At 36.5% G+C, this 26,321-nt stretch overlaps 1 protein-coding gene across 2 annotated transcripts in view; it reads right to left on the bottom strand.

Moving 5' to 3' along the window:
- SCCRO (defective in cullin neddylation 1 domain containing SCCRO) overlaps positions 1-26,321 on the bottom strand; it is a 92,946-nt gene that overhangs the window by 32,813 nt on the left and 33,812 nt on the right. For both annotated transcript variants that reach the window (XM_090385968.1, XM_090385961.1), the window contains exon 3: positions 13,335-13,503. In XM_090385968.1, the coding sequence (XP_090242094.1) occupies positions 13,335-13,503 (169 nt within the window). The remainder of the gene's footprint in view (positions 1-13,334; positions 13,504-26,321) is intronic.

Below are 26,321 nucleotides of genomic sequence, written 5' to 3'. Positions count from 1 at the left end.
AAATCGACTCAACATTGAAGAAAAGAGACATAACGCAGCACAGCTGCCAAAGGCCATTTGGCGACTTGAAGAGGGTGCCCTAGCCTCCTTCATCTTTAATATCCCTATCCCCGGTGGGGGGGGAGACGATCTTACTGTCTCCTCCCCTCCTTGCCATTCCCACTTTCCCTTCTGATGGGGCACGGGCATTACCCACTGTGACTTGGGGTTGCCTCCTCTCTAGACTCCATACTTCTGTCTTTTCTCCCCCCAGGCTTCATTCTCCCCACCCACTCAACCCACACATACGCAAGCGAATGCCCTACACTTCGGAATTGATTTAATCATCTCCAAATTACGTTTTTCGCTCATACATTCGGCCTTTCAAAATTTAGTGTTATTCCTCATCGAATTTACCAAATATATTATTATCTTTTATTATTTTTTTTAATTTATTTATTTTTTTTTTTTGGTCCTAACCGCCGAAATCTCAGGAAACTAAGCGACAGGACCTGCCAGAGTAAATCTTAGTCTACTGGTGTTTCCTGGTCTGCCTCCACGGGGCGAAAGTGGGGCAACGTTGTGCCTCAGTAGGGGTCCAGCGGCTAAACGACCAGATGAACAACGGTACATGACACTACACATATACAATATCCATACACTTTTAAATCTCTGGCATTTCCCAGCGAACTGGTTCACCCACAATGAAAGCAACGCGGAGATGGGGGAAACCCCTGGTGCCGTTTGACCCTAAACACACTTTACACTTTACCTTTGGGTTGCCAGGCAGGCACTTTACCCACCTGGTTATCCCGGTCAGCTCATTACAGTTGTAAGTGTATGCCTTATGCTATACCTTAAATATGGAGACAGATAGCCTGATAACTGCATTTTTGTACAATGGATATATCAAAGTTTAAAAGTCTGCAGATCAAAAAGCTGTAGTGTATCCTGATATACCAACCTCTATTGTTAGTGTCACACAATTAAGACATAGCAATTCCGAATCTGCCTTCCAGAGGAAAGTCTTCAGAATTTAATGAATATAGCAAACAGGATACCCAGGATTACACCTCAGAAGCATGCTCAATAAAATCATCACACTTCTCTTATCAGCACGAATTGCTGATTAGGGAAGTGCGGATTTGATTAGAACAAAGTCCAGTGCATAGCTCCTGACATCTTGATTAAAAGAGTGGTAGACGATTACTTGGTGGCTTGATTACTAGGTGGTAGATAACTCTCACCAACCGTTGCAATACCACCACTTTGCTTACTGGAAGCTTGAAGTGGTGGAACCCACGTTTAGTCTCCAGAGCTAAGTTCCGGTCAACCCTTGCCCATCTCTTCCATCATGCAGTATGATTGATGACTTTTGAGGTTATGATGAACATCGTGGCGAGATCCAATCTTCCTTATATTTCGAGGGTACAGCTCTAAAACGGTGTTCGCAGGCCGGCCGCTAGTTAGTACACTGGACCGAACCTATTGGTAACTCTCTAGGAGGCTTCCAGATCAGCTAGTGTATAACCTTGCTACCTCTACTCTGCCAGATAGTGACTGCAGGGGGTCCGAGTAGTGTGTATGCGAGGGACATTGTCGAGGCCACGTTATGTCAAGGATCTGGGTATATTCTTACCATGGGTACGCCATATCCAAAAATGTCATTACTTTATACAGCATGTTCCTCCCACCTTTTCTTACTATTGAATACACCATGAATTGTCAAACTAATAGAGTAAGCTTATCTGTGAAAAGATGTAAACCTCCCAAACAGTTCCTAATTCATTTCACAAATATACGTAGTATCAATTCTAATCTCAACGATGTCCATTTCCACTTGCAGTCTGCCAAACCCCATGTACTTTTTCTGACAGAATCTCAGTTATCAGTTGATTCAACTACTGCTCATCTCAGTTGCCCAAATTATTTACTGTATGATTCCTTTTGCCTCAAAGGTGATACTTGTGCATATGTCCATTCCGATATTCCCTGTCAGAGACTTGGTAATTTGGAATTTCCTTTTTTCGATCTTCTCTGGCTCAAAATCTCTCTACCATATTGCGTCAAATTCATCTGTTGTCTCTACCGTCCTCCAACTCCACTAACCACTTGGAGCTCTTTGAGTTCCTCTCTTTGAAACTTGACTTTCTCCAGTCCAACTTTCCTAACAGTGAGGTAATTTTCCTTGGTGATTTTAATTTTCACAACTCCAGCTGGTCGAGATGCTGAGGCTTTAGCAATTACTAGTGACCTTTCGCAGATTGTTCATTTACCTACAAGAATACCGGACAATCCTAACCATATAGCCAACATGCTTGATCTTTTTCTCACAAACAACCCTTCTAAGTACACGGTCGAAGTGAGAGGTCCTTTAGGAATCTCAGATCACAACTTCGTGATTGTCTCTTCTCCAATGGAGCCTTTATCTCATGGCTATTCCCAACTTCGTATTGTTTGGCATTACAAGAATGCAAAGTGGGATGACCTGCAAGATTTCTTTTCTTCTTTTCCTTGGTCGGATTACTGTTTCAAAACTTCTGATGTCAACGTTTGCTCAGATGGCGTCAGTGAAATTATTCTTGCAGGAATGGAATTCTTTATCCCACACTTCACTTTAAAATCTCGTCCTTTATCTAAACCTTGGTTTTCCAATAAATGTGCTAAGGCTGTTCAAGAGAAGAATGTTGCATATCATAATTGGCTTGTTTCTAATTCTTTAGTTTCATTTTCTGCCTACACCAAAGCTTGCAACAATTGTAAAGCAGTTATTAATCAGTACAAACTAGATTTTGAACAGGCTAAGAGTAGAAAACTTGCTTCTTGCCCTAATGGTAGCCGAGCATTCTGGTCTCTTGCCAAAGCTATTGGCCGCAACTTTTGCCCATCACACACCAAACCAGGTGTGTGATGGGCAAAAGTGACAACAGATGGTTCTGTTGTCACTTCAGCCAAGGATAAAGCCTGCTAGCATCCCATTTTTCTTCCAACTCATGTATTAATGATCTTGGTAAAACACCTCCCACCATTCCCAACACGATCCATTCAATGCCTCGTGTGGTCTTCCATCAAAAGGATGTCAGAAGGATTTTGATGAATCTTGATGCTAAGAAAGCTCCAGGTCCCGATGGTATTTCTCCACTTGTTCTCAAAATCTGTGCTCCTGAATCCTAGCTGCAAGATTTCCACATGGAGAAAAAGATGTGTTACTTATGCATATTTTTACACTGTTGCAAAATCCCTGTGCAACTGTTTTGATCTGATTGGTCTTTATGAAAAAATAATGTATTAGTCACAAATCCAGAAGAGTGGTACCTTTTCACACAGTTCAAAATAAAAACCTGAAAGCTTAAGACTATGGAAATGCAAATGGTTTCAGGGTTCCTTGTGGGTTTGCAAGGTTTCACCAAGTTTCTTGCTTTTTCTTCTGCTGGGAGAACAGGGCAGCATTATGCACACACACACACCAGTAAACAATGCTTTGGTTCCACACCTTGTATCTAGTCGAAACTGGCCAAATAATTTGTTAAAGCAGTAGGTCCCCAAGGCAGTAGCAAACCTTTAAGCATATACAAAACTGATGCAAAAGTGGAAGGTTGTAAATTTATTGGTCCACAAGATGTTGGCTTCACAAGAAATGGAATACAAACTGACTGATGCTGAGCAAAATGCCTGCCAATCATTTTGACTTGTAGTGAAGAACGAACCTCGACAAAGGCCTAGCTGACAAGTTGATTAAAAATTACAGAAAAATGGGATGTAGAATGTCAGTCAAGTTCTGTAACTTGTGCTCTCACTTAGATATTTTTTCAGACCTTATCTGGGAATTGTTAGTGAAGAGCACGGGGAGAGGCTCTACTAGGAGAGGAGGTATCGAGGAAGATGGGATGAAGCTATGACTGGAAACTATATCCAGTTCTTGGTTCAGAATGATCACATTGACCAGAAAAGACAAAAATGTTCATATATACATTAAGGAAATATTTTGATTAATCCAAGAAGGGTTTCCACTTTTTCAATTTGCGATTTTTTAAGCTTGTTTTTTGTTAAGCATTGTTAATAAATCTGATATACTATTACTGCATATTTACTTTTCTTTCATTTCAAACCACTGATGCTATGCAAACACTAATGTCATATTCAGAATCAGTGTGTTAAAAAAATATATATTTTTGAAAATACGAGGAGTGATAATTTAATTCGTGGATTGATGCAAGATTTTATGTCTGTCACCCAAACTTTCCATAACTGCTGCTAGAGGCGCTCTCCCTGATTGTACTAAACAGACGCTGTGTGCCAGTACTTGTTGAGCTAGTGTTCCTTGAAGAGGTTTTTAGCCGCATGTTGCTGACGACTGTTTTGAAGCAAGTATCATGTTGGACATACAGATTGAACAGTGACATGCGATTTGCTATTTTGTCAGATGTGGCTTAAATGCATTGGAAACAGTTAAAGAGATGAATGAAGCACATGGTATTGAGTGTCTTAGTAGGATGGCCATATTTAAATGGCACAAGCGATTCAGTGAAGGCTGTGATTCTGTTGCAGATGATCCAAGACCTGGTCAGCCTTTCTCCTCAACAACTCCTGAGCAAATCGCAAAAGCCCAGGAAACTTGGTTGAAGACAGACAAATTACACTTCGTGAATTAGCTGTTAGAATGTCCATTTCATACAGCAGTGCTCACAATGTTGTGAAAGATCACCTGAAAATGTCTGAAATCTGTGCCCACTGGATTCCACACAATTTGACTTGAATTAAAACAGCAAAGAAATGCCTGACTGTTTTTTAACATAAAGTCAAAATTTCTTAAATCAAAAAGTAACATGATGAAACTTGCACCATAACCCAGAGACAAAACAACAGTTGAGTGAATGCAAGCATTCTGATTCACCAAGACCTAAGAAAATTCGAGCTTCTCATTACGCTGACAAACAAAGGTTATTGTGTTTTTTGACATAAAAGGCTTTCTTGTTACACATTTTGCCTCGTGGAACAACTATGAATAAGAAAGCACACTCTGAGATTCTCACAGTCAAACTTCGCCATGCCATTCATGAGAAACATCAAGAACTTTCCGGTGTGAAGTGGTTTCTCTATCAAGACAAAGCCATAGGTGCAGAGGTTCTGCGACATCCCCCACATTCACCGAACTCAGTCCTGCATGATTTCTTCCTGTTTCCACGTCAGAAGAAAGCTCTGAAAGGCAACTGTTTTGCGTCCAACAACACTCACAGAGCCACAATGGAAGCACTTCGCAGTCTTTTGAAAAATGGCTTGCAAGAAGCATTTAATGTGTGGGTACGATGGTGGTGAAAGTGTGTAAAGTTCAAGGGAGAGTATTTCGAGAAGGAGAAATCCACAGAAGATTCAGATGATAATTAAGGTAAGATCTTGCACCAGTCTGCAAATTAAATGATTACCCCCTGTAAGTTATATAGTGTGATTTTTACATCCTATTACTTATAAAACAGTCCTAATTATATAACCTTTTTCACTCAAATGTATTAAATATAACATTTGTTTTTTCAAAGCCTGTTTTCTAATATTAAATATATTTAAGTGAAATGAACAAATGATAGAGAGCAACACAAATTTTCAAGCACTGCCTGCCATCTTCACAAAGCTGCCAATGAGTAGACAAACCTATAAATTGTTAACACAACTATTTTTAGCTAATACTATAGTAATACATTTACTCAGATGAAACTGCATCACTGATCCTAAAAGGTATAACTACAGAATTATTTCTCACAAACTACCCATTCTGAACTAGGCTAATGTAATCTGATATCAATTTTTTCATATTCTAGAAAGTATTATGACTTGGAAGAGTGCTAGTATTTTCATTCCCAAAAAGATCTATAACAATTTATTGCAGATGTAAAGAAAGGGAAAAGTTAACCACAATATAAACTTTAGTATGGGAGTAGATTAAAAAATTTCAGGACTGAATTTTATTTAAAATAACATAATATTTATATGTACAGGCAACCCCCGTATAATATGGTACTTCAACAACAGTTCTACTCTAACATGATTGATAAATTGCAGAAATCCTCGCACAAACAGTACTCGGTTTCATTTGAACACAGTTAGAGAACTGCGGCAGACTTCCCATAACATGATAGATTTGAGCTTTCGTGTGAGGAAAACCCTGCTATTAAGTTGGATGCAATTTTTAAAAATTTCCATTCTTTTTGTGAATCCCTGCTGTTGACTCACTAGTCATTATGAAAAAATAAAAAAATATTGGGAAATCCCAGTATTTTATTTTGTTGGGAAATCCCCATGCTAGGTTCTGTGCTATTGAATTTGTGCTTGTTTGAGACCATAAAAAATTGTAACTTCAAAGTGTGTATGTAGTACGTGACCTTTAAGGTTATTTTGGTTTTTATTTGATCGTTTATAAATTTCAGGTTATGTATTACTAAACTTTGTTCTTAAAAACCATATATGGAATAATTTCTTTGTTGTGAATTAAATTCCAGCCCTAAATTATGCCTAAGGAAAGCAAAAAAGCACCACTCAAAAGAAATTTTATTTCTCTAGAATCAAAGATACAAATTTTGGATTGTCTTAAAAAAGGGAAAAAAGTATCATACATTGCAAAAAGTTTAAAATTTAAATGAAGCAATAATCCAGACCATAAAGAAAAATGAACAGAAAATTAGACCTGCTGTTGCTGCAGGATCTTTTATTTCTGCAAATATGAAGCTCAGTCCACAGCGTCAATAATTTAGAAAATGCAAGCACTCAGTATTTCGATTGATGATAGCAGTAAAAAACAGATCCCATTAGACAGCAATGTAATTAAACAAAAGGCATTAAAATTTTATAACCATTTAAAAGAAAATGGAGAATCTTCTGTTAACCCAGAATTTGCTGCCAGTAAACAATGGGTTGAGCAATTTAAAAACCGCTTCTCATTACATAACATAAGAATTCAAGGGGAAAGTGCATCAGCCAATAATGAAGCTGTATGCAGAGGAATTTCAAAAAATTATTGAAGAGCATGGATACACACCACATCAAGTTTTCAATGTCAATGAGACAGATCTTTGGCAGGAAAAAATGCCCAACAGAATGTTTATTTCAAAAAAAAAAAGAGAAAACTACACCAGGTTTTAAGGCATCAAAAGATTGTGTAACATTATTTACGTGCAGTAATGCATTAGATTGAATGATAAAACCTAAGCTAGTTTATATAAAAGGTGTAAATAAAAAAGGTTTAATTCTAATTCTTGTGCAATATAAGGTGTAAATAAAAAGATTTACCAGTATATTGGAAAGAAAATAAAAAAGATTGGGTAACTGCCAATTTATTTAAAGAATAGTTTCTGAATTGTTTTGTGCCAGCTGTGGAAAACTATTTAAAGCAGGGGAAAAAAAAAAAATCTTGATTTCAAAGTTTTATTACTATTGCATAACATGCCAGGCAATCCAAAAGATTTAAGATAACTCATCCAAACACTGAAGTAAATGTTCCTACCATCTAATACAACTTCTTTAATTCAGCCATTAGATCAGGGCATTATGTCCACCTTTAAAACTTATTACCACCAGAAATTGTTACAATGGATTTTGGAAAAAATTGATTTCGAATCTATTGAAGTGATGGAGGCATGGAAACATTTTCAATTGTGGACTGTATCGGAATCGTAGCGTTATCGCTCAAAGAAGTAAAACCGTCAACATTAAATGTGTGTTGGAAAAATGTATGGCCAGAGTCAAGTTCATTCAGGAAATATGGTCGAACTAGTTGAAAACAGAATTGGAGCAATAGTAGAAATTGCTAAGTCAGTAGGAGGAGGAGAAAGTTTTGATGATATGACTATTGAAAACATTCAAGAATAACTGGTAGAAAAAGAGGCTTGCAAAGCAGATTTGGTGGAAATGGCATTGGAGGTAAATCAAATCAATACAGAGAATGATGGCACAGGTGAAAATTCTGAAGTTCCAAATTTTACACTAAAAAGCATACAGGGAGGCATAAACTTAGCCGAGCAATTAGAATCTTATTCTTTGATTGCAGATCCTTCAAGTGAAAAGAGCACAAAGTTCAAAAGGAAGGAGCTTCAAACATGCTTAGGCTCCATACCATGAAATTTACAAAAATCTATCAAGCAAAAGATACAAATTCTAGATGGAGCAGGAGAAGAAGATGAAGATATTTTGCAACAGAGAAAATGTTCTTGTTTGATTGTGCTTAGCAGTGACGAAGAGGAAGAAAATTAAACAAACGTACATTATATATATATATACAAAGGGTACTAGGAAAGTTTTGCAATACAGCTTTGTTTATTTAATTTTTTCAAAGTAATTTCCTCTACATTCAATACACCTCTCCATCCTCCGAAACCAATCTTTAAACCAGTTCTGCCAAGTTTCACTAGGGAGTAAAGCACACTCGTTGTCCCAAGCCCGTAGAAGGTCCTCATCACTGGAAAACCGCCTCCCTTTTAGCTTCATTTTCACATGCGGGAACAGTGCAAAGTCGCAGGGAGCAAGGTCTGGACTGTAGGGAGGGTGCTCGAGAAGTTTCAGTCCTGTCGTGGTCAAATATTCGGTGCAGGCTTTGGCGCGGTTAGCTGGAGCATTATCGTGATGGAGGTACCAGGTGTCCATTCTTGACTTTGGCCGCAGGTTCTTCATAGATCCAATGACTTTAGGCAGGCATTGTTCAGTATACCACTTAGCTGTGACTGTCTTCTGCGTGTCCAAAACGACACGTTCCACAATTCCACTCGATTTGAAAAATACAGCTATCATTTTCTTCTTTACAGATCGGGATTTTCTGACAATTACGGGTGTGTCGTCATCATCAAAGACCCAAACTTTGTTTGGAGCCTTGGTCGGCAGATCGTAATAGTACAGCCAAGTCTCGTCACCTGTCACGATGTTGTTCACATACCGAGATTGTCCCTTATCAAACTTTTTTTAACATCTCCCGGCACCAAGTCACACGTCGTGTCATCTGCTCTTCAGTCAGTTGATGCGGCACCCAGAGAGAACAAAGTTTCTTCACGTGCAAATGATCTTGCAGAATCGAACGAATTGCTGGTGCATTTAGGCCCAAAGTATCCTCTATCTGTTGGTAGGTCACTCGCCTGTTTTCGTCAAGCATTTTTCTCACAGCAGTAACGTTTTTCTCCGTAACTGATGTTCGTGGCCTTCCCAGCCTCTCAGAATCCTCCAGAGTGAAATTTCCCCTTTGGAATTCTCTATACCACCTGAATATCGTTGTACGATGTGGACAATCATCATCTAGTGCAAGAGTCATTTCTTCTAAGCACTGGTCTATGGTTAAACCACGCACGAAATTATACCGCAAAACTGTCCTTATCTCATTTCGTGACCACGATGCCATCGCAAGCACTTTACACTCTCACTACTAATGAATAACTGAGCCCATCGACTTGGCGCAGCAGCTACTATGCACGTATGAACATGCAGCAACAAGCAGCTTCCTGTGATTCATTGTTGCGTCATATTGCAAAACTTTCCTAGTACCCTTTGTATATATATATATATATATAACAGAATTTGTAAGATGTTTGTTCAGTAATTACTATTTTAAATAAAAATTAAGTTTCCGATAGTTATAAAAAAATTTGTGTATTTTTGTTAGCTTTAGGAACGTAAAACCCCCTTTTGTACTTGTTCTTAGTCCCATATAACACGGTTTCGCACAACACAAGATTTTGTAGGAACCTAGCTACCATTATACAAGGGTTATCTGTAATTACATGTAAATATTATATTATATTATGGTAATTTTTTTTTTTTGAATATTTCTGTAAAAAAAAAAAAGAAAAGTTTTGAAGTTGCTTTACTGAATTTGTTGTAGCTACCATAACTTTTGCTTTACTGTAAAGTCTTCATCCTTTTAATGAGTTCTAAAATTTTGAGAATAAAAATAATGTCAGATGGCACAAGGTCAGGTGAATAAAGAGGATGCAAAATAGTGTTTGGAAAGGTATTCAGGAATTATTGTTGCACAGTGAGCAGAAGCATTATCATGGAGTAATTTTCAATTATTCTTGGCCCATAGATCAGATCTCTATCTTCTGATGGCACACCCCAAGTGCATAATGATTTCTAAGTACACTGCCTTATTAACAGTATGATCCTAGTACAAATTCATAATGAATTATGCTTTTTATAGTCAAGAATAATTCTAGCATAATTTTATCTTTTTATCCCTTCAAATAGGCCTCTGGGGTTGAGAAAGTTCTGACTCATAATAACTGCAATGCAGTATATAACTGAAACTTTATTAAAATAATAATAATATAAGACCAGATCAAATTTTGTAAAAATAAAAGATAAAAATATACAAAGAAAATACACTGATTGTACAATTAATAGTGATAAAATGATAGATAAAAATAAAATATGAAATTACACTATACAGAATTAAAAGCGATAAAAACAACCATAGCTTTCAGAGGCAACTGCCAGTAAGACTTAACTGTCATGGTACATCCTTAAATAACTGCATGATCACGGCTCACAGCATTTGTTATCATAGCAGCATGGCCATTATCCACATCTGCATCGAAACCTGAAATGGCTCAGGAGCGTGCCAGATGGAATCGTTCATCTGTCCAAGAATTATGGTTTAAAAGTTTCAAAGAGGGAATGAATACAAACCCCCGTCTCTATTGATGGTATTATGTTCTGAAGAACAAATCCGCAAGCTCTCAGGCCATTTGCATTTATAATATCTGTGCGAACAATCAACTATGAAGGTGATAAAAGTCTCAGTTATAGACAGATGGTATGTTGCATTGCAATTATTCCAGACCTGCCAATATGGCCTTTAGCGTTCAAAGTTTATAATAACCGTACGGATGTTATATGATAATATCAAGTTGACTATGGCTGTTTAATGAGAACGTTGTGCATATGGTATTCAAGTTATGAAAAGTCTGATGACTTGACAAAAAAAAATAAAAATAAAAAGCAAGTTATTATGAATTGTCTTTTTATCTGTAAACCCGAATTTCTTTTTCTGAGAGACTAACTTGTTTCCATCTGATTTGCACATAAAAATTTGAGAAAATAAGTTGCAAACCCTTTTCATGTTTAAAATATCATATGATAACTTGGCAATTATCATATGATATTTGAATCTGAGAGGATATGCCTTCAATTCTTATTTGATAAATGGCCCGAATAATATTTCTAATGTGGAAGACAAGTTTGTCACCTTGATCCATCTTTGAATGACAATATTGCATACATCTTTTAAGTGCCTGCATCACTCAAACATACTAGCTTTTGAAAAAGCTTTTTTATTGTATGCTTCAACAAAAGGCAAAATTTTTATAGATCTTTACTCAAAAAGTGACATTCTCAAAAATATGATACAAAATTACTTACTGTCAAGAACAGATAAAAATAAATCTTTGTATATATGCTACCTTAATATGCTATCTACAGGGGGGAAAAAATGTTAGACACTAGGTCACTAAATAAAATTAAGTTTTTCCTTACTCAATGTTCAGATATTTTTAACAAATTCATCTCTAGAGTTTTTTGATCCTGCCTTTATATCAAGGTTCTTAATTTTGTCATAAGTATTTCAATCTTATCTCAAGCCTTTTCTATCTTCAATCTTGAAATACAAGAAATTGATTTTAGCACATGCTCTTTTCAACTATATTTGATTTCTAACAATACACTGGTGTTCAAAGAAAGTGCATCACCCTTAAAATTGTAACTGTCGTCCGAATAACTTAAGTATATGGCAATATTTCTTACAGATTGCATCAGATACGATTGACACGCATAGGTGATGTAATATTGCATCGGCTGTTACTTTCAGCTATATAAGCATGCTCTGCAAGAGTTGCAGTCATTCCTTGCTTGTGTCAGGATGGTGAGTTAGGTGCAGTTGACGCCACGAAGAAAGAGTGCTATTGTTGCTTTACATGAGAAAGGATGTTCTTCCTGTCATATTACTTATAGAGTGTCTTGTAATCAGCCGACAGTGAAATTTGGAACCAGTATTCTTTCCAAACTCAAGAATACTGGTTCTGCTGATAGGAAAAAAGGAACTGGATGCAAACAAGTCTCTATGCCAAAACAGGACAGCGTTTTGAAGTGCTTATGCCTTAAAAACCGTAAAGCTTCTTCGTCTGACGGAAAAGGGAAGAACGTACAGGAGTGGTAGCAAGTGCAGTAACAGTCAGAAGACGCCTCTTCAGAAATGGACTTGTAGCCTGTCGTCCTAAGAAGCCCCTCCTCACACAAAATGAAAAAGACCCGATTAATTTGGTGTAAGGAGCATGTCGAATGGACCCCACCGAGCAGTGGAAGTCAGTTATTTTCTCGGATGAGAAGAAATTCAACCTGCATGGCTCTAACGGGAGAAACAATTCGCCGTAAACATGATGAAGAATACCATTCAGACTCTAAGGTGTCTACAGTGAAATTCCCTACAAGCTAAATGATATGGGGGTGCATTTCATTTCGTATCACCTGAGCTTATAAAAGGTTCCATAAATACCGATGGATACCTGGCTATATTGGAAGACAAATTGCTGCCAACCATTAGAGACCATTTCAACCTGCCAAGTAACTGCATCTTTCAGGATGACTCTGTTCCTTGTCATCGGGTGAAAAGTGTAAGTAGGCACTTCTGTAGTTACTTTAGCTTCATTTCTGCATTAGAGGATCGACAGTAATGTGTTTACATTTGTTACAGGTGAAAAAATGATTGGAAGAACGGTCCATTACAGTTGGACTGTTCTTCCATATACATAATAACAGTTGTAAAACTGTTAGCTGGCCAGGAAACAGCCCGGCCGGACTTGAATCCTATAGAGAACCGTTGGCATTGTGTGGAATGTGCAGTTGTCAGAAAGAAACCGAAGACCCTTCGTGAACTTCAGAAAGCCATAATTTGTGTTTGGAACCACGAACTATCAGTTGATTATCTTCAGAAATTAATCTTGTCAATGCCTCGATGGTGTGCTGCTGTCGTTAGGGTCAGAGGCAGTTCAACTAAATATTAGTTTTCACCTGGTGAACTTTTCATTTTGTTTTCCATTGAAAATGATACACTGAAGCAAATTGAGGGCTTCTGATAACATTTCAGCCATAATTGCCTTGTTTACCAAAACTGTTGTATAAAGGTTGCAAATGCACATTTTGGAATATTTTGAGAGCACCTGTGAAATATTACTTAGCTTTGTCTTAACTATTAATAAATATCTTTTGTTTATATTTCTATTTGTGATGATAGTCATTAATGTAACATACCATCACGAAAAAGGGTTAGAAATGTGAAATTCCTTGGTGATGCACTTTCTTTGAATACCAGTGTATAATGCTACATTACTTACCCAAATTCTGTCATCCCAACCATGAATTCTTCTTTTGTAAATTCGCATTGAGTTGCTGCCTTGAATTTCCATGCTATTATCAGTACTAATTTACTCTCTGGAGTTAAATTTAAGTCTTCTAAAAATCTCATAATACCATCTGCAGTAATTTTCTCAGGTTCTTGAGGATCTGGAATAATCATAAATAGGAATATAAACCTGCATAGATTTAAGATTTTATATAACACACACCATAAATCAAAGGGAAAATATACATGTTAATTAAGATGACAGTAAATGTAAAGCATTTTAATCCCACTTATATAAAACTAACTACAGAGAAAAAAAAAATTTTTTTTAATTGTCCAAGTTTAAGAATGAAAACCTTTTGAAGACTACACATTAAATAACAAAATGGAAAATGTGACATATCAAAGAAGGGAAGGGACAACAAATTTTCTGAACACTTTATGATTATGATATTGTTTTAAACTGGTGCTACATCCAAGTTGTGCACTGCATTTCCACGATTCCCAACTACAGAATATCTTTCTACGGGAAAAAAAAAAAAAAAAACAAAGCAGCTCAAGCTTCAAAACAATGATCAATTTGTATATATCATAGAAACTATCAAGTCTAACATTTGTTGGTGGCAGCGCAAATTTTATATTAGTGGTTTATTGTTGGGGAAGTCTCTCAACAACAACCTCCCAAAAATTGCACATTATGTACGGACTTTTGACTTTTACTTATTTCTTTTTATTTTCCTGGTCAATAATAATACAATCACTCAAAAAATTAAAATATTTTAATAATGGTAACTAAGGGGCTTTGCCCCCTGCCTGCTGCGCTTGCTTCTTTTAATAAAATAAAATACTTACAGAAGCTTTCGACACTGTGTGTCTCTTCCTCAGCTATGCATACATAAATACTTTACTGTAATAAACATATATAATATCGGTGTTTAGATACACCATAGACACTCTTAAAAAAAACTACAAAGTAGTTGTTGTGGGCATCATTTGCTCTTTCTCATATTGTGCTCTGCCTTCACGACGAGTTGCCATGATACTGCACTACCTCAAATAAGTAACGCTTCACTAATAGAGAAGACTGTTGTTACTTATTCTCATTGAGAATAAAAGAATAAGTAACAATAGCCTTCTCTATTAGTGAAGCGTTACTTATTTGAGGTAGTGCAGTATCATGGCAACTCGTCGTGAAGGCAGAGCACAATATGAGAAAGAGCAAATGATGCCCACAACAACTACTTTGTAGTTTTTTTTAAGAGTGTCTATGGTGTATCTAAACACTGATATTATATAGATACTAAATTCTTAAAGTATTATGCCATGTGCATTTAATTATTTTAAAAAATGTAATAAAAATATAAATGTATCAGGTATAATAGAATATAAGCTATAAAATATCAGTGTAAATACACTCTAGCTCATTCTTAAAAAATTAACTACACATGTGGTGTAAAGGCATCGATTTAATTGTATCTGATATTGTGGCTACCTTCACGAGATACCAGGTATTGAATTACTTCGAATAAGTAATGCATACAGAATCCTTTTGGCATCTCTCACATTGTGGAATCACTTCACAACTGGGTTGGCATGATTTCAACACCAGGGTACCTGCCCACCCACCGACGATAGATCAACAGGCCTTGAAACGGTTCCGTCTGGGTGGTGGTGGTGCCCACTGAAAATAAGTAACAATAATCTCTACTAGAGAAGTGTTACAGGTAGTGCAATACATGGTAACTTGTTGTTGGAGGTAGTCACAATATGTGACTACCTTCAACAACAGTATAGTTACAGTATAATAAATATGTTATACTGAATATGGAAATCAAGAATGATACCGTGTGGTCATTCTAGATAAACAAATTGGTGCACGAGATTTATCTAGCATAATCACGCTAAAACAGAAGCTTGTTTTACAACAATAAGCAAGCTTCTGTTGCATATTTTTGTATTTGTTACGTATTACCATGTAACCCGGCATTCCCTCTTCTCCCATTGGCTGAATAAATATCACTAGGAGTAAAATTATTTTAATGTATAGAAAGATAATATTACCACTTGTATTTCGAAATTTAACCAGTTGTGAAAAGCAATTTTTACCTAACATTTTAGAAGCCAATAATATGACAGTGAATAGACATTTCTCAACCTTTCTTTTTTTTCTTTTTCTTTTTGTCAAATACAAATCAAAGAAAAATTATGTAACAATTACAGTAAACCCCCACTATTCGCTGGGGTTACATTCCTGAGAAATGCCGCGAATACTGAGTTATGGCTCCCATAGTAATAAAGGGGTTCTGTTCCAAAGTACGAAATATATAAGAAAAACTAGTCTAAAATTTTGTCTATGTATGTATTATATGTACCTTCATAATATGACTATGTACATAGACAGTACATAGTGAAATGCAAGCATATGGCATCGAAATGAAAATAAGAAACAATTTAATATTAAATGTAATATTTATTAGAAATTTCAAACAAATCTTTCAAACCAGTGCCTTTGCTAGCTAAAAAACTTATCCCGCCAGTATTATCACACCAGTTTCGCTAAAGTGTGGATAAAGGAGTTTTGCCTTTTCATGAATGATGAGTGAACTCAACGGAATTTTCTTTTGAGTTCGGTCTTCTATCCACAGATTTAAACCCTTTTCCGTTTTTTCTAATTTAACATCACGAGTTACAGAGCAAATTTTTGAAGAAATTAGCGCATTTTCACGGACACTACGGCAGATTTTTCTTCTGATTTCTTGATTGATCGTACCGTTGACTCATTGATTTTATAATAGATTTTCTCAATAACAGAAAGTGGGGAGACACTTTCACCATTAGAAATTTTATCTAATAACTCAATTTTATTCGCTAGTCATCATCTTCTTTGATCTTTTCACATTTCCCTTGTTATTCGTAGCCATATTTTTGTACGGGTTAGAAAGAACTTGTCCACAATAAAGTCACTTTCTTCCATTAACACACTAGAAAAAGTCTGTTTTACACTGCAAAACGGTAGATTTATCACTTTTGTAAGCATATCAATTTATAAATTGATAAATTTATTCAATTTATAAGCATATAAATTAAAAGCAAATGACAAAACCTTCCATGACAAGCGCATAACACATACTGAACAAGGATTAGCGAGAAACATCCACGCTCGCGATTTTGTCACTCCTCCCCCCCCCACCCACTAAGCGCTGTTTTGATTGGGAAAGATAATTTTAGCCACGCCCATTTTTTTTATGGCGGAAAATGTTCATGGTGCTATAAAATTCACATTTTTTTAGGTTTCATTTTATATTAAATCAGCGACCGCGAATAGCGGGGGTTTACTGTATAACAATTCTGGTGTATACCGACTCAACTACATAAAATCCACAAAAACAAATAATTTAATATATAAAAGTAGGGAAAATAATAAAATTTTGAGAAAAACATAAAATAAAAGCTTATAAAATAAATACATTAAAAAACACAGATCTGACAATGTGACCTTCACAACTACAAAATATTCAAGTAATGACGTCACAAGTCCAGTGAATAATAACCAGTGCCACCACAATCATGTAATGCAGATGGCATAAGCATGATCTTATGCTCCTACCTTCTTTAATTCAATACACATTATCTGTATATGCTCTTAAAACAAATAAAAAAATGCATAGTCTTATGCCATCATTCATCCTATTAATTATGATTGATTCTGAAATGGAAAGAGTACCATTGATTGTGATAATAAATTTCTATTTATAATTTTTATTAGAATACAATGGTTACAATGGATGGGACACACCTTGAGGCATAGAGGGGGTGTTGCTGGACATGCTGGAAGACAAAATACCTAGAAAAAGAAAACCATCATAGGTACAATTCTGAAGGAAACTGGGTTTCGGAGCTATGCAGCAGCGAAACACCTAGCACAAGACTGTGAGAAAATGAGACAGCTAATCAAAGGGACAAAACAGCCGAAGGGCTGATACACTGAAGAAGATTTATAATATGGCCAGTGCAGTTTTCAACTTCATTATAAATATTTTATTGCAGCCAATACACTGGCTTAATAGAGTTAACAATGGGTCATGCATTTTATATGGAAATATTGGGGTTCAACCTCACAATGTGCATCACACAAAGCCATCAAAGGGGTGCATATGACATACTCCAATGTTAAAAACAACACACACTGAAATATCATCTTCATAGTATGGCAGTAATTTTATTCCAATTACTCGTAACCTAATTAGTCATACATGCTGAGTTTCACACCTCAACCAGTAGAAATTTATAATGTGGCTATATAAGAATGTTCAACAATTAGTTATTTTTCTTGTCAGTACAATACACAAACTATAAATGTAAATCATAACATCTATAAATGAAGTTGTTAAATTTCAAATAAAAACATGTAAAAAAGCCTTCTTTCCATGGCCCACTTTATTAGCTTAACCAAAGTGTGTAAAGCTTAAATGGATTGGGGAAATTAAAATGCTGATGGCACCCTTATTCTTTCGCTGCCAATACACGAGGGAAAATAAATTTGAATTGGTAAAAAGACTGATTGCATAACACTTGTGTGAAAATTCTTTCAGCAAGAGGAGTAGACTGTTGAAATAAATTTCTACCTTGTGTTGTAGAAGCAGAGTTTAAAAAATGATGAGTACATGAAGAGGGTAGTGTTTTTTGTTCAGGGGGTTTCCTTGCACCATTTTTTCGCTACTAACACTATTTTTGATTTCGTATTCTAAGTGGTCTCTTTTAGTAATTACAAAAGTCCATTTTTTAAAAAATAATGTAGCAGCAGAGTTTTGCTGAAATTATTTTTGTCCAATCAAGCCCTTTCCGTACACCTGTTATTACAATTTAGTTCCCATTCCCAAACTATCCCGTCAATTTTGGAAATCACAGCACTCCATTTTTAGAAAATTATACCACAACAACAACAACACAAAGAATTTTAACCAAAACTTTTTACTAGTCCCATCCTGCCCATTCTAAGTACTACAAAAATGAAATATCTCATTATAGAAACTATTAGTTATTTTTGTTTTATTTTCTCAAGTTACATGGTGATTGTAGCATCCCATTTTTAGAAAGTTGCAATGAAGCATAAAATAGTTTTTATCAATTTTTTTTAATAGTCAAGCCATCTCTAAGTGCTATTTTTTTTTTAACAATCAAGCCATCTCTAAGTACTATAAAAATAAACTATCTAATCATAAAAAAACAACTAATAATTTCTGTTTTAAATTTAAAAAAATCCTCCAACTACACTATTTGTAGTTAAGTCTGTAGAATAATAATAACATAAGTTTTTATAGAAAATCTCTCTATAAAAATATAAATCTTTCTCAACTGCTCATTTAGTTTTGATATATTTAGTATTAGTAGTGACAAAATAACGCAAGGCAGCAAGCTTAAACAGAATTTTAAAAAAACAACAAAAAATAAATAAATAAATAATAAAAAAAAATGCTATTCATCTCATTTCATCTAATAATTTTCCAATCTGCATTTATATTTATTCAAACTACCTACCCACTTCCACAACACCAGGTGGAAGTTCATTCCAACAATCAATTACTCTCTTGCTGAAAGCAAATGCCCACATATTCATCCTTTTCTAATTTAAATTTGTCTCATTGTGTTTCATCTTAGAAAGAATGAGTAAGGATGTCATCAGCATTTAGTTTACTCAATTTAAAGACAAACACTTTAACCAGGTCACCTTGCAGATACCTAGTTTTCAGATACTGCAATTTACAGAAACTTAAAGTCTTTCTTGGTAAGAGAACCTATGGTGCTGAGTAATCTTATTGCCATTCTTTGAATCCATTCCAACAGATTTTTTTTTTTTAACCTGTTTCGAGGGGGAAAAAAAAAAATTCTCTAATGGAGGCAAACTACATGAGGAGGATCCACTAAGGTCCAAAACAGCAATAATGGTTCACCTTCTTGGTGATTTTATTTAGTTAAAAACAATATTATTAGCTTTAGATCAACTCATGAATAACTATATTTCTAAAGTGAGGAAAAAACACACAAGTGTGTTTATTAATGTCAGTGGAGGGAAAGTAACTTTCCCAATGCAGCAGAACTGAAATATAATGTAGTGAAGAGTTTTTTTTTTATGCAACTAAACTTGACTAAACATAATTAAATATAATTTAATTACGTTACTGAAGTTACATGAAACACCCAAAGTTGACTTTGACATTTCAAATATTGCTGCTACTAAAGTTAAACTGCCCGTCATAGTGTTTCTGAATGGTACTGAAAGTGTGATTTCATTGGGTACTGCATTTGTTATTAAGGAAATTAAAAAAAGAAAAATAATAAATAAAATCACTGAGTGCCCATCTGAGGATTAACACTAGGTTTTACACTTAAAATATTCAATGCTTCAAGCTAAGATCTGTAATGCCAAACGTGAGGAATCAATAACTAACTTTTTTGAATCAATCTGGTGATTCTTTCTGCCAATAATAATAATTTTCTTGTTTATACTCCAGCATGACCACCAGGCCAGTGGAGTTTATACAGTAAATCAATCAATACAAATGTTAATCATATTTTGCAGTCACGGGCTTGAACCCTGGTCTACTCAAAGTGCGTGTGCTACTGCACACTCGGACTCCTGACCAATCGGCGACTACGTCAGGCCTAATGTTGAGCCAGGGCAGAGCTCTCTAAATCTGAAGTGCAAATACTGATGCTATATTGTCCGATTTTTTAACTGCCTTTTCTTTAATTTTTTTTTTAAATATATGAAGTGCAGAAATAAAATTCACAGATTAGTGCAATAAAAAAAACACAAAGCGAAGAAACTGAAAAATGGTTTTATTTTTATTCAAAGTAATCACCACTTGACTGAATGCACTTATTACACCATTCTAAAATTTCCCGAAAATATCAATAAAGGGTCCAAAAGAGAGGATGATCAGTTTAGCAGTTAGATTTTTCTTTATTTCATCAACATCCTGAAATCTCTTTCCTCTGAAGCCAGTTTTCACCTTGAGAAAGAAATTGGTGCTAGACTGGCAGAGTAGAGTAAATGGTTGATCTGTATATTGCCATGTTTTATCAGAAGTGTCTAGCCTGGGAAATGCACTTTGATAGTTTTTGAAGTATCTGTATGTAGAATGCTGCACTGATTTCTCCAAACACCTTGTTTGTCAAAAAAAACACTATCAGTATTGTCTTGCTTCTGTAAACAAAACGTTTTGGGCCTTTGTAGCAATTTTGAAGCCCACTGCATGCTCCAATGCTTCATCTCTGGATTGAACTGAAACACCCAACACTCATCTCCAGTCACAATACAGTTGAGGAAATTAGGATTTTCTTGACAAGTGTGGATGAAGTCTTTGCATGTAATGCTCTTGATTGCTTCTGCTCATCCACGAGGCTGTGTGACAAATTTTGCACAGACCTTCCTTCTCCCTAAATTTTCATGCAAAATTTGACAAATCGTCTCCTTATTCATATCCAACTCGTCAGCCATTATTCTGAGGGTCAATCGAATGATCAATTACTCCCTTGCGCCACGCTACAATTTCCTGAACTTTGCCCTCATTTCAAGACGTTGACAGACTCACTTCTCGAGTCATCGTGAACATCCTTGTGTCTGTCTTTAAACTGCTTACAGAATTCAAACACACTGGTACGACTTAATGTTTCTCTTACAGATTTTCCCAGTTTAAAAAAAATTTTTTTGATATTTGTTTGTTGCTCCATTGCTAAATCATCACACAGAATGTTAGCCCTACTAATGAAACCGATTGTTACTTCCAACCTGTCAACCTACTGGACAATCTCTAGGGAAGTCAGAACAATGACATACAACTTCTGTTTATTTTCAAGTTCATTAAACATGACTGCAACAGTGCGAGTCTAGGAGCTTTATTGCCACACCTCATAATTACTGCCACAACTGAGAAGTGCATGTTTAATTTTGTGGGCTCATAATATCAGCACTTATTTAATGGGGATTAAACTTTTGCTGTATTTAAACCAATCACAGAAAGCTTCTATTTACTGTCTTTTAGCAATTTTAAACTGTTTTTATTGTATTTATTAAACAGTCATTATGTATTTATATCAGTGAGTTTCATCTACAGTTTGATTAGAATGCAACTCATATGGATGATCTACCCAACTTTGCAGTACTTTTTCAGAGAATTATATAATGTGGTTTACAAAAACTTGTTACATAAAAATAAACAAAATTTTAAAAGTAGCAGTTTCTGACACTCAACATGGTACTGCATTCAACATTTTAAACAGTAATATGATGAGCAAAGGTTTTGGAAATGCTACACAGATGTGATCAAATCACTGAAGATGTAATTTTCCATAAGAAACAGCTTCAGAAAAAAAAACAAGTTTCCCACACTATATTAATAATTAAAACATAAGAATAGAAAAGACTTTTTCTTACAGGTCCACTGATGTTTCAAACGTTTATAGCTATTTGCTTAACAGGTGGTTATTAGTTATTTCCTGAATTTTTAATGGAAAAACAAAATATAAAAAATTATTGATGAAAGGTATATATAGTGGATAACAGTTGGGTACTGGTTGCCTGAAAGGCAACCAGTACCCAACTGTTATCCACTATATATACTGTGACCTTTCACACAACCAGTGCCATTATGGCAATGGTTGCCTGAAAGGTCACCATGCATCTGCCAACAGTTCTAAATTGGATTTTTTTTTTAGCATTCTTTCTTTACTTTATATGTAGTACAGTATATATAGTGCTTTCCCACATTTAAAAAATTAATTAATTAACAATTACACACCGATGAGCCAAAACATTATGACCAGCGAGTCGTTATGCAAATCAAAGAAAAAGGTGGACTACGGCACGTGGGCAGGTCGGGACACAGTATAAAAAACACCTGATACTGAGCTCCCTTAATCAGTGTTACTCTTGTAGTAGTAGTAGTGGCATGTGATGCAAGAAAGCAAGTGTATGAGCTTATGCAGCATCAGCCAAAAAAAAAAAAAAAAAATCATACCATTCCCTCCAAATGCCTGTCCAGTTCCTCCTTAAATTTACTTAACCTATCAACTTCCACAACGACAGATGGAAGTTTGTTCCAGCAATTAACCACCTGCTGGCTAAAGGCAAATTTCCGCACATCTATTCTACATCTGTCTTTTCTTAATTTGAATTTATGCCCCCTTAGGTTCGTAATCTGAACAAGTGGAAGAATCCCATCAGAATTCAGCGTGACAACCCATTCAAGGCCTTATACAACTCAATCAGGTCACCGCACAAGTGCCTAGACTCCAGCCATTGCAATTTGCAGAACTTAAGCCTCTCTTGGTAAGAGGATCCTTTCATTCTCCTCACCAATCTTGTTGCCCTTCTCTGTACACGCTCAAGCAAATCTACATCCTTCCTAAAATGAGGCCTCTAGACCTGTACACAGTACTCGTCATGGCCTGACCATTGCCTTATACAGAGGGACAATCACCTCCTTTTCCCTGCTAGCAAAAGTCCTATATATCATTGACAAAACTCCATGACCTGCCCTGACAGCCTGTCTGCATTACTCAGAAAACTTCATATATGACTGCACAATTACTCCCAGGTCTTTTTCACTTTCTACCACTTTAAGTGTAGTACCACATAGTTGGTATGTTTCTCTGGGGTTACTTCTACCCATATGCAGTACTTTGCATTTGTCAAGGTTAAACTTCAGTTGCCACTTCTTAGCCCATCTGCCCAAATTATCTAGATCCTGTTGCAGTAGCACACTGCCATTACTGTCTATAACAACCCTGTTCTTCAGATGGGAAAGGCAGCGGACTTAAGTGAGTTTGAGAAAGGCCAAATTGCAATGGTCAGATGACTGAGTCAAAGTATGGCCAAAACGGCATGGCTGGTGGGGTGCTCAGGCTCAGTACCTACTGAAAGTGATCCAAGGAGAGGGAACCCACAAACTACTGGTGAGGTCTTGGACGACCATGGCTCATCAATGCTCCAGGTGAGCGAAGGCTCTCCTGGGTGGGATGCGGCAACAGAAGGGCAACTGTGGCGCAACTTGCCAGTAATTCGAATGATGGTGATGGAAGTAATGTGTTACAGTACATTGAACCCTGCTGAAAATAGGGCTGCATAGCCGCAGGCCAATCCAAGTGCCCATACTCACCACAGTTCACTGGTGAAAGTGCCTACAATCGGCATGCAAGCATCGAAACTGGACCTTAAGTGATTGGAAGAAGGTTGTCTGGTCTGATGAATCATGTTTCCTGTTGCACCATGTGGACGGCCGAGCAGTATGTGTGCGTCGTTTACCTGGGGAAGTGATGGCGCCTGGATGCACCGTGGGATGAAAACAAGCCAGTGGCGGCAGTGTCATGTTTTGAGTGATGTTCTGCTGCTATACTCTGGGTCCAGTCATCTATATGCTGGGCACTCTGATGTCTACCACCTACCTAAACATTATTGCTGACCAGGTACACACTTTCATGGCAATGGTCTTCCCCTCTGGCAGTGCAGTCTTTCAGTATGATAATGTGCCATGCCACACAACCTGGATTGTTCGAGACTGGTTTGTGGAACATGAGGAAGACTTCCAGGTATTCCCCTGGCCTACAAATTCCACAGACATCAATCCCATCGGGCATCTGTGGTTTGTGTTGAAGCAGCAACTCCAACCTGCAGCTTCTCAACCATGGACCTTACAGGAATTAAAAGGATCTGCTGGTTACGTGTTGGTACCAGATACCACAAGACATTTAGAAATCTTGTAGCATCCATGCCTTGCTGAGTATGAGCTGTTTTGGCTGCACGTTGAGGACCAACATCATATTAGGGTAGGTGGTCATAATGTTTTGGCTCATCGGTATATGTAGGTCATATCAAAAAATAGTCTTGTATATTGTATCATTATATACGAGACTTTTTTTTTTTTTTTAACAACAGAAAAATTACTTAGAAATTTGATCACCAGAGGCGTGCACAATGTGATTAATTTAGAAAAATAACACAAAGGTAATTTTCGGTAAATCTTTGACAAAAAATCTCCATGTCGACCATTATTTTCTAATTAGCAATCAAGGCATGACACTGTTTTTCCACAGCTCTCTTCGAAATATCCAATGGAATGTTCACTACCTCCTGAAAAATTGTCTTTCAATGTTAGTTAACAAAGAGATAAAATCTAAGGAAGTGCATCCAATTGATGTTGGTGTGCAATGCAATGTTGAGTCTGTTTGGTGTGACATAAGCATTGGAAAAGGATAAATGAGTAGGTGCGTGTTATAGGCCTAATGAATCTGATGAGTATAATGAGCAATTGTGCAGAGAAATAGTGGGCCAGTAAATCAGAATGTTTTGTAATGGGAGGTTTTAACTTTCCAGATATCGACTGGAACTTGTGGGTTGGTCACTTGCACACTAGAAAGACTTTTGTAGATTTATTGGATGACTTTTCTACAGCAACATGTTCGAGAGGCAACCAGAGAGAGTAATACTCTTGATCTGATTATCAGCAGTGATTATTCATGCATTAAGAATTTGCAGATAAAGGAACCACCGGGTGACAGTGATCACAATGCAATGTACTGATGTGGGAATTACTAGGAGATGTAACTACCATCAAGGCTAAAGAAAGGGCTTTTGCTTTCGTAAAGGTGACTACAGGGGTTTCAGACAGATTTTAAATTCTGTACAGTGGGATCAACTGATGATATTACCAACGTTGAATTCTAAATGGGAAGCCTTCAGGGACTTAATTTTGGAGGCTACTGGCTTTACATTCCAACTAAGAAATACTGTTCAAGGTCTATGCTTAAATAGATGTCAGATGAACTAACGAGGCTCGTGCAGAGAAGAAAAATGTATGGGTTGCATATAAAGTATCAGGTGACACAGAAGCCTATGGCAGATATAAATTGACTGTAATCAAGTCACAGAGTAGGTTATGCAGGCAAAGGCAGATTATGAGAAATCCTTGGCAAAGGATGCGAAGAAAAACAGCAAAGAGTTCTTTACTTATGTAAACTCTAGAAGGAAAGGGATGAATCAGATTGGTCCACTGAATATTGATGGTTCAACTGTAGATGATCCTGCTCAGGTGGCTAACAAACTAAATGAGTTTTTTGCATCTACATTCACACATGAGCAGTTATTCAAAGAGGGGAATGCCAGAGGTGAATTAAACTCTGACAGTGAGCTAGTTGATTTTGTAATAACTGAGAGCAAAGTGGAGGAGAAATTGTTGAAGTTAAAGATAAAAAAAAAGGCACCTGGGGTGGATGGGATCTATCCAGTTATATTAAAGGAGGCAGCAAAGGAAGTAAGCAAACCCTAAGCCATAATTATGAGAACTTCCTTGGACTCAGGGGAGGTCCCCATGGACGGGAGGTGTGCAAATGTATCCCAATTCATGAAGGGGTTCAAAACGTGACACAAGTAACTATAGACCTGTTAGTTTAACTTGTGTTCCGGGGAAAATAATGGAATCACTGGTTAAAGAAGCATTGCAGGATAATCTAGACAAGAATGCGGTAATAGTTAAGACACAGCATGGGTTTGTTAAAGGGAGGTCTTGTCTGACCAATTTGATTGGATACTATGATGTGGTCACAAAGGAACTGAATGCCAAAAATAAATTTTGATATCACACACTTGGATTTCAGGAAACTTTTGACACTCTTGCACATGGAAGACTTCTGTATAAATTGGAGAGATATGGCATTAACGATAAGTTGCTACAATGGATAAAGGGATGGTTGAGTGGGAGACAACAGAGTGGTAATCAATGGACACTGCTCTTCGTGGAAAAATGTTATCAGTGGATTTCCCCGGGTTCGTGTTGGGCCCACTGTTGTTTTGTATATTTATCAATGATATTGATGAAGGTATATCAGGTTTAATGTCTACGTTTGCAGATGATACAAAGGCTGGCAGGGTTGTTAACAACAGTAAAGACAGTATGCTACTCCAACTGCATCTAGTTAAGTT

The sequence above is a fragment of the Mastigoproctus giganteus genome, chromosome 1 (genome assembly GCF_048544385.1).
Source record: "Mastigoproctus giganteus isolate SK-2022 chromosome 1, ASM4854438v1, whole genome shotgun sequence".
Classification (NCBI taxonomy): domain Eukaryota; kingdom Metazoa; phylum Arthropoda; class Arachnida; order Uropygi; family Thelyphonidae; genus Mastigoproctus; species Mastigoproctus giganteus.
Note: the sequence above shows the minus strand (reverse complement) of the source record. Positions and strands in the feature narration are given on the sequence as shown.